General features: G+C 41.1%; 1 protein-coding gene across 1 annotated transcript in view; it reads left to right on the forward strand.

Annotated features, from left to right (window-relative positions):
- Positions 1-14,032, forward strand: part of ctnnd2a (catenin (cadherin-associated protein), delta 2a) — a 156,188-nt gene that overhangs the window by 126,506 nt on the left and 15,650 nt on the right. The window contains exons 15-16 of the mRNA XM_028432856.1: positions 1,539-1,689; positions 12,993-13,239. Of these exons, the coding sequence (XP_028288657.1) occupies positions 1,539-1,689; positions 12,993-13,239 (398 nt within the window). The remainder of the gene's footprint in view (positions 1-1,538; positions 1,690-12,992; positions 13,240-14,032) is intronic.

Genomic DNA, 14,032 nt, shown 5'->3' on the forward strand with positions numbered 1-14,032 from the left:
GTATCAACAAGGACACTGAGGCAGGTTATGTGTGTTATTAACATTCAACAGCTTATCTGCTTCTAATAAATTCCACACAGCAAAAGGACAAACAACTCAATCGAGATACAGTCAGCTGAAATCGTGTTCTATTTGCTCACTACAGCATCCTGCTGACTTTAAAATGTTTCCAGCTCAATGTCGCAATTCCTGTAATAATGTAACGCTTCCAAACCTGAACACACCGGGGAGCAGAGCCAGGGTTCAGCAGCAGCAGCCCGACTGATGCAGCTACATGGTAATAATATATCATGCTGCCATATTGCAGAGTACTGTGTAAGGGCTGCTTTAGCCTTGAGGGGTGGGTTTATATGAGGGTAAAAGGTAGAAAGTTTGTGGGTGCAACCTTGAAGTCATGGAAGTGTTTACGTGATTAGAAATCCATACTCAAATCAATGATAGTTTTACTGTGTGAGAACATTTGACGGCGCGTGCCATGGGTGAGAGTGTCTCAGTGGTCCTGTGGTGTTTGTAAGTAATTTTAATTTGGTTGACAGTAGTCCCCTGAAGCTGCGTCTCAATTCAATGACTGCTTCCTTTGACAAGGTCTGTGAAAGCACGGCCCTTGTAGAGTTTGAAAGTCAAACCGCTCCTTGGTAAATGAGACTGTTTCAGCAGGGAAAAGAAGGTCACATTTGAGGTGAGAGAATCTTGTCACGCCGCTGTGACACAGCCAGTCTTCACATTTTGAAGGAAGCAGCCCCTGAATTGAGACACACCCAGAGAGTCTGTCTAATACAGGAGAGAGATGGAAGAATGGCTGCAGAAACATCAAGGGAAAAGGTGGAAAGAGTGGGAGCAGGTGGTCTCCAGGAAATCACATTTTCTGTTGTGGGGTGTTGCCGCATGCTTGCAGTCTTCTCCAAGCAGGTTCCCTCTCCAACAGCTGTTGTATTTCCTCTCATGGGTAAATTAATTCTGTCTCTAAAAGATTATAAAAACCTTATTCATGTCTATAAGATAAACATTACTGTAGTTTTTTAAATCATTCAGCTTTGTGCTTGTGCTTCTGTTCCCTCCCCAGTCTTCAGTAATTGACCCATAAGGTGACACCGTTTGAGCTGCTCAGGGTCAAGTGGTCCATTTTAGCGGACCTTGATAGTTATTGAGGGAGGATAGAGTGGTCTCCAAGCTCTAAACTCTTCTCTTTGGCTCATATAATTTTCCCTCTCACAGTATATCACTTGTGAGTCATATTGGCCCCTGAATGTAACATCTCCCATTTGACCTCCGTCTACCTCTTTTTTCCCCACAAACCATTGTACTCAAAAAACATCTGTGGAGTAAATAACCTGCTGCACAATGCACTGATATAACCAGTGTTTTCAGTCAAGGGCAATTCATATGCAAATCGTCACGTAACGCTCCCTTAATCTTATTATTGTGAAGGACTTTGGAATCGCAAATTTGCACAAATGCAGTTTGTAGCAGTTGTGACTGTAAATATACCTTACTGCTCCCCTGTTGATGTTAAAGCTCAGACCTTCCTCTCTTTTCAGTGGTCAGTGTACATCCGGGTTGCCGTGCGTAAGGAGAAAGGCCTTCCCATACTGGTGGAGTTACTGAGGATAGACAACGACAAGGTGGTGTGTGCTGTTGCCACCGCTCTCAGAAACATGGCCCTGGACATCAGGAACAAGGAGCTGATTGGTGAGTTGATTTTCTGTCCAATAGATGAGCAGAGCTGCAGTCATCTTCATCTCTAATTCTGCTGTGGCCCATTAAATATTCTGTAATTTGTCACTCTGGTATCACCTCCGGCTCGCCTGGTTTGGGTGTGATTTAGATTCAGTGAAAAGTTTGGTAATCACAGGTCAGGATCAAGAAGGCTTATGCGATTGGAAATTATAGAGCTCTTCAGCTATCGTGTATATCAGGTGCACCATTATGTTGAAGTGCCACGGTCCGGGTTTAGGGTTAGATTGCTTTACGTGATTATAGAAGCCAGCTAGCTAGCGAGAATTAGCCTAATAAAGAAAGTGCAGTGCAGAGTTTGGGTATTTGAGTGAGAAAGGCTGGAAAAAGCAGGAGAGTGGGAGAGGGCTACTGTAGCAGAAGAGACGAACAGATCAAAGGCTTGCATTAGGCTTTGAAAAGTACACTTAATGAGTGAGCCTCAGTCAGTCTGGTAGCACCAACACGTCTCAGGACCAGGGATCACTAGTTAACTTTGCTCACTTATGTGTGTGTGTGTGTGTGTGTTTACTTGCCTTAATTGAAATCACACATGTACATATGATGGTACATTCATGAGGATGTTCAGCATTTACATGTGTGTGACATCACTCTCCCTAGGTCTGATATTGCTAATAATCTCAGCTTCATGGCAGGCTGACTGGTTTCTATAGCAACCATACTCTAGTTAGTTTCAGGCGATGGGCTTCTGGGGCCTGTCTGGGTTTTTTTCTGAGTGAGTGAACAACAAGAACTAAAAAGGGATGCCACCAGCACCGCTCAACACGCCCCCTGCTGTGATGGTCTGGCTGGCGCACGCCGGCGGATTACAAGAATAATTGAAGTCTTTGCACAGAGACGCTTGAATGGATTTGAATTATTTTTGTTTCACGGTTGATTTTATTGTTGTTGTTTTTCTTCAATACACCTGCAAATGTATATGGCAATCCAGATAAATAGAAAGTTAAGTGGTGTAAAATCCGTACCAATACATTAATTAATTAATTGTGTGTGTGTGTGTCATAATAAAATGCAAGGACTGCCGCATGCTAGTTTTTTTTCATGTTTTCAGTTGTGCAGGGCGGGTAAATTCACTATTAAAACTGTGTGAATTGTGAGAGCAACAGCTTTGCAAGTAACCTATAAAATAAATAGTAAAAGTTTACATCCCAAAAAGATTTAATCTGCTGTTCAAGTTGACCTTTTACCATAAGACCAGTGTGTGTTTTTCTCATAAAATAATAAAAACTATATACTAATTGGAAATATTAGAGGTAATAGATGTGGAGTTTGACTTTTGTAGCCATTAGCTCGCTAAACAAAGAAAGGAGAGTCCCAGTCACTGTAATGAATTTGCACTTCTGAGAGTGAGAGAGAGAGGCAAAACACAGGCTGATTGAATAATATAATTACTTTTAAATTCAAAAGGAAAATAAATTCAAATTTGTTTGCCATTTTCATTTTACCACACGGTTCACTTATTCAGTTGCAGAATGACATGGTTTAAATCCTGTGTGTGATTAGCTTTCCCTGTCTCATTTCTGAGACGTAAAGAGACAGAAAATAAGGCAGAGACACGGTGACAGAGGCAAATGAAAACATTTAATGCAGATAAAGGAATTTACATGCATTTTAGGTCCTCATTTTCTCACTTCATTTGCTGGGGTCGTACCATGGTAGATGAGCAGATTCACATAAAAATATATAAAAGCCTGAGCAAGGAAACTGTGATCTTGATGAGATGTGTAGTTTTGATGGTCATTTAGTTATTTTTGCCCTCTTAAGTTCTTTTTTTAAAAGATGCTGGTTTGCTTAATATATTGTGCTGTAAACCACAGACAGCTGCAGTGTGTGGGTTGGTGATTCTTAGTGGGATTGGCTTAAATGTCAGGAACCTTCTAAAGGTCGCATTAAGTTCTTACTACATAAAGTGACTTTTAAATAGTCCGAAAATGGATCATTGTCAGCTCACAATTCATGTCTTTTTGAAACTGCTAAATCTTGTCAGTGGCACCTAATGACACGAAGACTGAAAGAGAAGAGTGGACTGGAGAAGTGAGAGAGGTCAGTCAGGGTCGGGCCTTCGCTCTTGGCAAGGTGTGATTTGATACATGTCGACAGAAAAGAGGCAAAGGCCAGGCGGTCCTAAGAGAGAAGCCCCATTTGGCTTCATGCTCGCAAGCTTTATTCAGCCTCTGATTCAAACACCACCTTTTTATACATCATGCTCCTGCATGTTTAACCTGAAGCGATTTGACAAGGTGTTTGTGTGTGTGTCTTTGTAAAGTCCACCTAATTTTGATAGCATTTTGCAAGGCTAATCACCTCTGTCTGAACCAAACCTTTGTCTCTTAAAACTTGTGCATGTCATAAACTGTTAGTGCCAGTAAGTTTGGCAGCATCACTGTGGGGAAATAGTAGTTTGCATGAGAGCTCAGTAGAGTGAGCGGGAGATGAGAGTCATCTTTCGCGCACAATAACCTCAGTGTCAAATCCTCTGGAAAGCACTGTATGACTGGATAGCAGAGAGACAAGCAAAGGGGGAAGAGGGATCAAGAGATGCGCAAGACTAGAAAAGAATAGAGGAGAAAAAAGCAGAGCGAGGCCAAGTCAGGCTGAGGAGGCTCGGGTAGAGAGAGGGGATAGAAGATGAAAAGGAAGAGCGAGCAGTGACAGCTAAGAGCTAACCGCATATGTATGCTTATATTCCAATCCCTCCGTAATGTGATTTAGTGGCATATTGATGTCGCCGAGAATCATACTTCTCATCTGTCAACGTTTTTGTCTCTCTCCTGATTTCACCTCCTTCATAGTTTTAGATTTGCATAATGTACTGTACGCCTGTATAGCAATAAACCAGTCCTATTCACTGCTGCACTGTCTGTCAGCACAATTCCTCCCCATTTACTTACAGATGGTAATTTGACACACATGAATTGGAAACAGCACATGAATGCCAAAAAGAAAAAAAACTGTATTATTGTTGCGTTTTTCCAAACACAGCAGCCATTTACACACACATGCTGTGCAACGCACCAAATCCAAACCAGGGTTAGTGTTAATGAGAAACTTATTAATGAACACAATCTACAATGAAATAAGACATTTAATGAATTAATGTGTTTTTGTAACTGCTAAGCTAATTGAATTTCTGTGGTAAGGGTTAATTCAGTTTCATTACAAACACATTCATAATTTAATTCACTATAACTGGGATTTTAATAAATAAATATGTAACTTAACAAAGTTGCATTGTTGGATGTAAACTTTTCAAAAAATGATGATTCATACTTCAGTCCTTCCTGCTTTCCTGACTGTCTTTCCTGCACCTGGACAACAGTAATTGACCTCCAACACCAAACAAAACTCTCCAATTAAAAATGGCTCAGCACCACCTTTTTTTATTAGAATCACAGGGCGCTTGTTTTGGTGCACACCCTTGTTTAATCAGGATGTTCTCTTGTGTGATAGATGATCCTCGCTTCCATCTGAATCGCACCTTCAGAACACTGATTTCCTGATTGCTTACTGATTTTGATTGCGGTAATAAATTCAGTCCATGAAGGGATGAATCATGTTTTTGTTGTATTTGTGTGTGTGTTAGTGTGTGAGAAAGTCAAAAGCAAAATGTTGTGACTTCTTTCTTTCCATGTATCCCACCACACCTCTTATAAGTCTCTCCTCCCACTCTTCCTCCTCTTGTTTCCAGCGTTGTGCCCACCTTCTTCAACATGAATATTACACCCTGTTTTCTCCATCTCAATCTGCTCCTGCCTTCCTCTTCCTTCCCTCTTCTCCTCCCCCTTATTAGCTGATCCCACTCCCCCCCTCTTTGTCCTCCTTTCTGTGTTGTTACAGACATGATCTCATAATGCCTCACCTTCCCTCTGTTGCAGTCTCTGGCTCTTTGTGTCTTGTGTTGATGACATCAGCGCTGTGTTACTGTGGAAACCAAAGTAGTGCATCATGGGGATGTCACTAATTGCATGATTGTGTGTGTGAGAGAGAGAGAGAGAGAGAGAGTGTGTTCATCAGAGGTCAGTTGCTGTGATGTGGAAACCTGCTGGTTTCAAGCCTTTGATCTAAACATTTTATTTGCACACACACACACACATTATAATATGTGGCTAGATTGCATTCGAAGTGGGCAATAAAAATTACATTACATGCTTCCTTCCACTTTGTGAATTCGCAGCCAAACCAAATATTTTTAGATCACCAAAGAATGACCATTTTGTGTTTTCCTCACTCATGCCAGTTTTTACATATTCTTGCCATCCTTGCTGTCAGACTGCACAATGGTAAGCAACTTAGCAAGGCTAGCAGACTGGAAGACAGCGTGTCCACTGACTCACACAAAGTTGACACACACTCCTCTGTCCCTGTTGCAGTAGTACTTTATGAATTTTCTCTCTCGCCTTCAGGATGACTCTCTCTCTCTCTCTCTCTTGTGTGTGTGTGTGTGTGTGTGTGAGGGTTTGGCATGTCTTTTATCAGCACTCTTTGTTCTCTCTGGCATTCTTCGTCCTCTGCTCCTCTGTGCCAGACTGGGAGCACGACAGACAGAGAAATAGAACAATAAAGAGAAATAGACAGAGGGAAAGAAAGTGCAGGCGATTATGAGATTTTCTTGGTCTTACAGCTGTTCCTCCAGGATCTGCCTCATGTGTAGGTGATCTGCTGAGCAGCAGTGATACAATCGGTTCAGTGTGACATTTTTCAAGTTATATGCTGATGATTTTATCCAAATAGTTTGCTTTGACCCCGTAATAGTTCTTCAGTCTTGTGTGTGTGTGTGCATAATAAACAGTATGTTTTGTGTACATCTTCCCAAGCATGCATCTTTTTCATGTGTATAGAATGGCATTAAAGAAGCCACAGGTTCCTCTCATCCCCACCTTTCCTCCATCTGTCCTCCTCCTCCTCCCACTCCCTCTCCTCTCTTCTGCAGTTTAGTAAACTCGTCACCTGCAGACATCAAAGACAGGCACAGAGGTTGAGTTATAACTGGTGTGAAAAGCAGCAAACATAGAAAGGCAGAATATTTTATAACTGGGAAGCGACCGCATGCCACCTTCCAATTTACCTTCTTTTCTGACCTCTTTAAACCTGCTGCGTTTCATGTCTGTGCTCCCCTCTGCATGTTGCTTATTTATTTATAAGTTGAAAGGAATATACCTCATGCTGCAGACTGTCTTTGGAGGAAACGTATTTCTCCTTGATGAGGAGGTTGATAATTTTGTACGTGTGTGTGTGTGTGTGTGTGCACTTCTCAAGTTGTATGTGGCTGCTTTCCAAATGAGCCCATTATCCAGAACTAATTAGAATGCCATTTTTTTATGAGTTAGACTGTAACTGGTGGGAAATAAGTGCTTTTGCTGTCAATAAAATAACCCCCTCCCCCTTGTCCTTCCTGGATGACAATATTAATGTAGCGTCTCCAGGGTTTGTGTGTTGGGCTGTAGTCTTTTATTGGAGTTTGAAATCTCCTACAGAGAGTGCTGACATGAAAGCATGTCACTTATATTACGTCCATGCTTTATTAAAAGAATATTCCTTCCATGTAGAACTCAGCACCTTGTAGCTTTGAATCTGGCGCCCCCTGTCGGTAATGCGATGCACTTCTGTTTACATGACAGTTACCTGTTAACCTAGGCTACAGTGTCTGTGATGGAAACACGAACCCTTATTTGTAATTATGAATAAATCTGTAATTTAGTCAAACAGTCCTCACATTAGGGCTTTTAAGACAGCAGTAATCACATTCTCAGTATTTAAAACAGTTGTCACAGCTGCAGGCTAATGATTCTCTCTTATTTTGTGGGAATCTTCCCTATTGTGTTCATCCCTGAGAACCCCGAGGAGCTTTAAAGAGTTTTGATACCAGTTAAGCATACAACAGCCAGCAGGGACCCCCACCCAGTCACTGATAACTGCGTATTAACCATCCTTTATTCCCAGACAGTCGGACGCCACAACCAATCAAGCCGTTTCATCTTTTCCCACATCTCCCTGAGACAATTACCTCCAATTTTACTTCAATAACACTCTCCCTTCTCCGTCAGTAAACAATCAAATCGCTCTATTGTTGAGGGTAATTGGATCTCTTTAAATCAAATCAGCCATTATGGCCCTGATGAAGCACGCCCCACTCAGCGGGAGTTAGCGACACATGAGGGAATGCAGCACCAGGAATACATTACCGACTCTGCCTCCCAGGTGAAGATAGGTATATTGGAGGAGTTGTGTAATACAGGTTTATTAGACAGTGCAATGATCAGCACAGGGCTTGTTTCTGTCCTTGAGGACATGTTCCAGGTGTAGCTCACATTTCAGTGACAGAGAAAGTGGATGTAAAAGGAAAGGGAAGATTGCACTCCAGCATGTTGAGGTGCCGTCTGTGTCACTGTAGTAAAATGAGTCGCCACCTACTCATAAAATATCCATCTTAATTTGCTCTTCAGCTCTTGTCTTTCCTGTAGTGATCACTGTGAACTAAAAGGGATCCTTTTTACACAAGGTTTTTGGCAGCTGGTGGCATGAAGTAGTACAATATGATGAGTGATTTGTTTGTATCTGTACTCCAACACATGCAGTCATTTGTCAGTTAAGATTTCTGAGGGATATATTGTACACTTAGAACTAATTCAATCCCAGCATTTTAAGTAGTGTCTGTGGCAGGGTAATAAGCACATCAAAAGATTGAGCTATAAAATGTGTCAAATTTTGTACTGACATCGGAAAAGTGCAGCAACTCCCTCTCATTTATATTAATCTATAATTCATCAATAGGCTCCTTGCAGGCTGTGGATATCAAGGAGTCTGGATGTAGAAAAGAGGCCAGATTTTTTTTTTTTTTTTTGGCGAAAGTGTCTGAGCACAGCCGTGCTTTAGTTTAGTTTTAGTCTTTGGTATTTATTTCCATACGGAGTATTAATATTAGATCAATGATGAAAAATACAATGAAGCCCCCCTCAGAGACAAAACCAAAACGACATTGTGATGATGGTAAAAGTGCGGATAAAATGTGAAAAACATCCCATAAACGGAGGCTGCAAACAAACTGCTGAATGGCAGATAATGGATAATGAGATGTCTCTGATGAGGACAGGATGTATGCTGTGCATGTATGTGTGTATTATCAAGGTGTGTGTATGAGGCTTCCAGTCATTCTTTATAGAATACAGCAGCTTACTCTAACAAGACTCTTATTGAAAGAGTTGGAGATAATGAGGACCTTTCTGCTTGATTCTTAAGCTATTAAGACATTTTACACACATTTACCATGTCGGCCAAACATTGTTACTTCTCTGAGTTTCTCTCTTGTTAGTCCTCTTGTGCATAGATTTGCATGGACACATGTATACACACACTCACACACACCTGTGTAAGCAAATTGTAGGTATATTCTGCAGCTTCTTAAAAATAATTTACATTTAAAGGTAGGGTCGGGTATTCCATTCTGATGCACTTTTTGTTAAATTAGTGTAACTTCTCTTTTCAATTCGATAGCAACCAATTAGTGCGGCAGTTTCGCGTTAAAACAAAGAATATTAATCATCTGTGGAAGCTATAAAACACTAAAAACATCAGCCAATCCTCTGGGTGGACCCTGCGTGGAGTATTGGCTGGTTGTCACTCCCTTCCTGCTCTGCACACACCAGAGAGGTACGTGCATGATGGCCGAAGTCACAGATCGCAGCTCATCTTCAGGTAATGCGCGTCCTTGTGATTGGGAGGCGTGGCTTCGGGGTGAGCTCCGAGAGAAAGGGGCGTGTGTTTACATTCGAAATCTGGCTAAATTTTCAAAATCTCCTACCCTACCTTTAATACAATTTGTCCTGTCTTTTTCTGTATCCTCTTCTTTTGTTTTTGCTGTTGTTACCTGCATTCACTCACATGATAAATGAGTCCCTCACTTTATCAGTCAGTCATTCATGGAGCAAATTATCTGTCAGTCAGGCAGTCAGTAAATAAGTCATGCAGTCAATCAGTAAATAATTCAGTCACTCACTGAAAAAATTAGTCAGATCACTAAATAAAGCAAGTCATCTAATCTCTTTATACATTAATCAGCCATCAGTTGGTAAATTAGTGAGGAAATTAGCCTGATTCAACTCAGTCAAATAGACTCTTTGGATGCAACTTGATGTTGTCATCACAGCCGAAAAAACAATGACCACTTAACCTCTGTTCAGCCTGGCTGCCTGTTCGACACTTAACCAATTAACACCAGCCTCATAGATGGAGTGAGGATGTGTGTCTGCTTTTTTGAATTCACAAAAAACAACACTGTGGTAGAGTAATTAATAATATATATATATATATATATAGATATGTGTGTGTGTGTGTGTGTGTGTGATCGTTTACTAAGGTCTATAGTTTGACGTCTTGTCCCTTTTCTCTGTGTTGCTTTGCTGTATTCACTCCCTCTCAGATCACACAGACTTTATTAGACATAATATGAGTAAGGGATTTATCGCCAGGCTGCAAGGGCTCCTCAGATATCACAGTGATGGATCGGTCTGGAAAAATATCGAGCGTGATATAGAAGTGGGGAACTTTTGAAAAGCATTTTATAAAGAATAGAAGAAAGATAGGAAAGAGAGATATTAGACTCAGACTTGGTTAAAGCAGAGGAATCTATACACCACGGAGATGCTTTATTCTTATTCTCCACTCAGACTTAATAAATTCAAAGTAGCACCATGGGCTGAGGAAGATTGGACCTCTGATGCAATGTGGCATTTGGTAGTTTTGTACTGTACAGTGAAAATGAGATGTTTAGAAGCAAAAAAAAAGAAAAAAACACTCATGTGCTTTTATATTGCCAATTGAGTTTTTTGGCCTCTGTTTTCTTTGCTGCCAGAGAGGATGTAATGGTTTGCCTTATGATAATGCAGCAGTGTATTTAACCCATTATAGTAACACTTCCTGTTTTGAAGAGCCCTTCTCTATTGTATGCACACAAAAACATGTCACAGAGAGGGTGCACGAAGATGCTCGCTTGATTGATCTTTTGTTTTTTTGACAATGGCAGCAAAAGGTGCACGCTGTGGTTTTCTATTGAGCACCTTTAAAAAAAAAAAAATAACCACATGTCAGCTGTGGTTCATTATTCACCATTCACCTCTGTGTCCAAATTGATTGTCCTTTACCTGGAACAGGACCTGTGGGTTTTGTCCCAGAAGCGCAGGGCGATGTAAGCATAATTGACAGGTTTCATGATGGTCAAGCCATTTCTTACCCTTTGACTATACTGCTCATGTTTGATTCATCTGCACACACCACCTTAGTCAGCACAGTCACCTCTTTCCTCCCCCGGATATTCAGTCCCTCTATTGTCAACCACTCTCATCCCCTGTTTGCTCTCTCTGTTATAGGCCCTTATCCTCAGTTATCCTCATGTCTCATTCTCACAGGAAAGTCCCCAGTGAGTTTCTCGGTCAATGACTCACACACACACACCTCTGAAAATAACTTGTCACTTGTTGCCTGATTACAGACCATATGCCCCAGGTAATTTGATAATTAAAAGTGTTATTATTGTAACAGATTATTATGAGAAAATTATTTTACTAAATATACACAAATGTGATGTACAATCAGAGGAAAATGATGAATTCCACTAAGCATGCTGTCTTTAAAAAGTTCTCCTACTTGCACAGCTGTTGCTGCATTCCTGCATATATACCATTGTGTGCAAGAACTTGCTGATCAATCCCCAGACATTTCCAGATACCCAGATCAAGCTCGTGTTGTAATGAGAAATCATGCAAATAGCTCAGATGTTTTCACAAAACCACCTGTTCATCATTGCCTGTTCACCTCAGCCTGTAGCTGTACATCTGTTACCAAAACTATCTGTCAAAGGGAGGAGGAAAAACTTTGTGCACTGTAAAGCTTCCGCAGGCTCCCTCTTGTGTCAGTGACTGTCCCATAGAAACAGAGCATGATGTGGGCAAACAGTGGCTGCTCTTATTAGCTCAACTTCTGAAGGGGGTCATTGCTATGTCTTGGTATTCTCTTGCAAAGTCAAGCCATGGTCTGACTCAAGCCTGCAGCCGCCCTCTGCACGCATTAGTGCAACACAACAGTTGTTTAATAGGAGAATGGCTCTCTGGCTCCCCCTACATTTAAGCGGAACAATGCTGCTGTCATAATGTTATGCGCACTTTATATGTGTGTTACTCATTCATTTGCCTCGAGCACAGACACACTGCTTTACTTTACAGGCCACTTGTTTCATCCACGCATGTCCATCTTTAACTTTCCCTCATTCAGTTCATCTCCATACATTTATACCCACACTCACTTGTGGCATGCACACCTATAACTTGATGTAATTATATAAGGGCTTACATTTACAGGCGTGCTGGCTCTGAGTGACAGCCGGGTGCCGTGTCACAGCAACTACCCGCTTGCCTCCACCTTTGCTGGACTGTGTGTGTCTTATGACATCTACAGAGCATGCTCCCTTGTATGACAGAATGTGAAGATTAAGACTAAAGATTCAAAAACTTGCTATATGTTTTATTCCTACAAAGGAATCCTTTAACTTGTGTCTTGAGCTAACTACTGACAGCATGGTTCTGATGGCCTAACAGTGTGAGTTCGCTCACATTACACGTATTGTAGGTGGCTTTGTCCTCAGCCTCCATCATCGCCTCTTTGAAATACATACACCACTTTTCTTCCCTTCACTTCCTCCCTCTGCTTACACCCTCTCACTGAGCTCGTGGGCTTCCTATCTGACAGCCTCTCCTGCACTTCTTAATTACTCCCTCTTTCTGTTGCTTCGATCTCTCAAACAACCCATTCTTTGAATGTCAATTTTTTTCTCATATGCCAGCCTTTTCAGCGCAATACCAGGAGTCGCCTCTTTTATTGGATTCTCAGCATGTCTGCATTAGAGTGTGTGCGTCAGAGGATTTGCAGTATGGACTTTTTTTTTTTTCAAACGATTCACTAGCTGTACAAACTGTTTGCTTTAAAAATAGGAAAAGGGCAGTGTTCACATTATTACTTACAGACGTGTTGAGTGTTCAGTATATTATAGAGATGGTCTAATTTTTGTATCGGGCCTGTCATCTTTAATCATGCTCAGCATACTTAATCATACAGTAATTTGCAGGTATGGTTAAAATAAAACCCTCACTTCTCACTCAGATGTCTGCTCTTCACAAATATCCATCCATGTGCCATCCTGCAGACTTCCTTTCAAGATGTAATCAGCAAAATCAGCAATACCTCCAATATCTGTGTCCTTTTCTTTCCAGGTAAATACGCCATGAGAGATTTGATCCATCGGTTACCAGGCAGCAGCAGCTCCAACAATAATGCCACCAGCAGTGGGACCTCCGGGACCACAGGCCCTCCCAGCAAGGCCATGTCAGATGATACAGTAACTGCCATCTGCTGTGCACTACATGAGGTCATCACCAAGAACATGGAGAACGCAAAAGCTCTACGTGACGCCGGTGGCATCGAAAAACTCATCGGCATCGCCCGCAGCAAAGGAGACAAGTGAGTGGGCGGAAGTTCAAAACTAAGTATTGTGATTAGGTTAATATTTGAGTATTGTGACTGTGATAGAATGATTCAATGAAAAGATGATCTGTATTTTGGTACCATCACAATTTCCTGAAGTTTCCTAAAATCCATTATTTTTTTATGTTTTATTAACAAAGAAGCCAGCTGCTGTCAAACTGTAAATTGGCAACACATTAGCCTAAATTATCTCTCAGTCAATCTGTGTAAACTTTGGTGGTGGATATTGAGTTATTTTGTAGTAAGGTTTTGATTTTTGTAAACACAAGAAAGACAACATGAAAACAAAAGATGGTTTTAGACCAATTTAGTTCGACTTTGGTAGCTAGAATCTAAAATGGCATCCAGTACACCACGTGAGAATAAAAACTATTCTGCTTCATACAATCAGAGCTTCTCAAATGCAATTGAAGTAGTTACAGGATGGTTACAGCCAAAAATCCTCAGTGGATGATATTTATGCTTTTTAGAAAATCAGAGGGTGATGGTATATGATAACAGTTTATGGAAAAACATGCCTTTTGTGCACAAGTGGAGTTTCCCTTTAGATTGAAATGATGCTATAATGTCTCCTGAGCACTGATGTCAGATGGAGTAAAAGAAGTATATAAAAAGTGAACTTAATGTAGCATCCCCATTTTTGTTTGTTTGAGTCTTCCAAACATCTCTCAGAGAGAGAGAATGTCACCAAATAAGCAAACAAGGAAAAAGGAGCTCCCTAATGACTTGCAGATGTGTGCTTCTGTGTGCTCAAGCACAACCAGCTGAA

This window comes from Parambassis ranga, chromosome 20 (genome assembly GCF_900634625.1).
Source record: "Parambassis ranga chromosome 20, fParRan2.1, whole genome shotgun sequence".
In the NCBI taxonomy this organism is placed as follows: domain Eukaryota; kingdom Metazoa; phylum Chordata; class Actinopteri; family Ambassidae; genus Parambassis; species Parambassis ranga.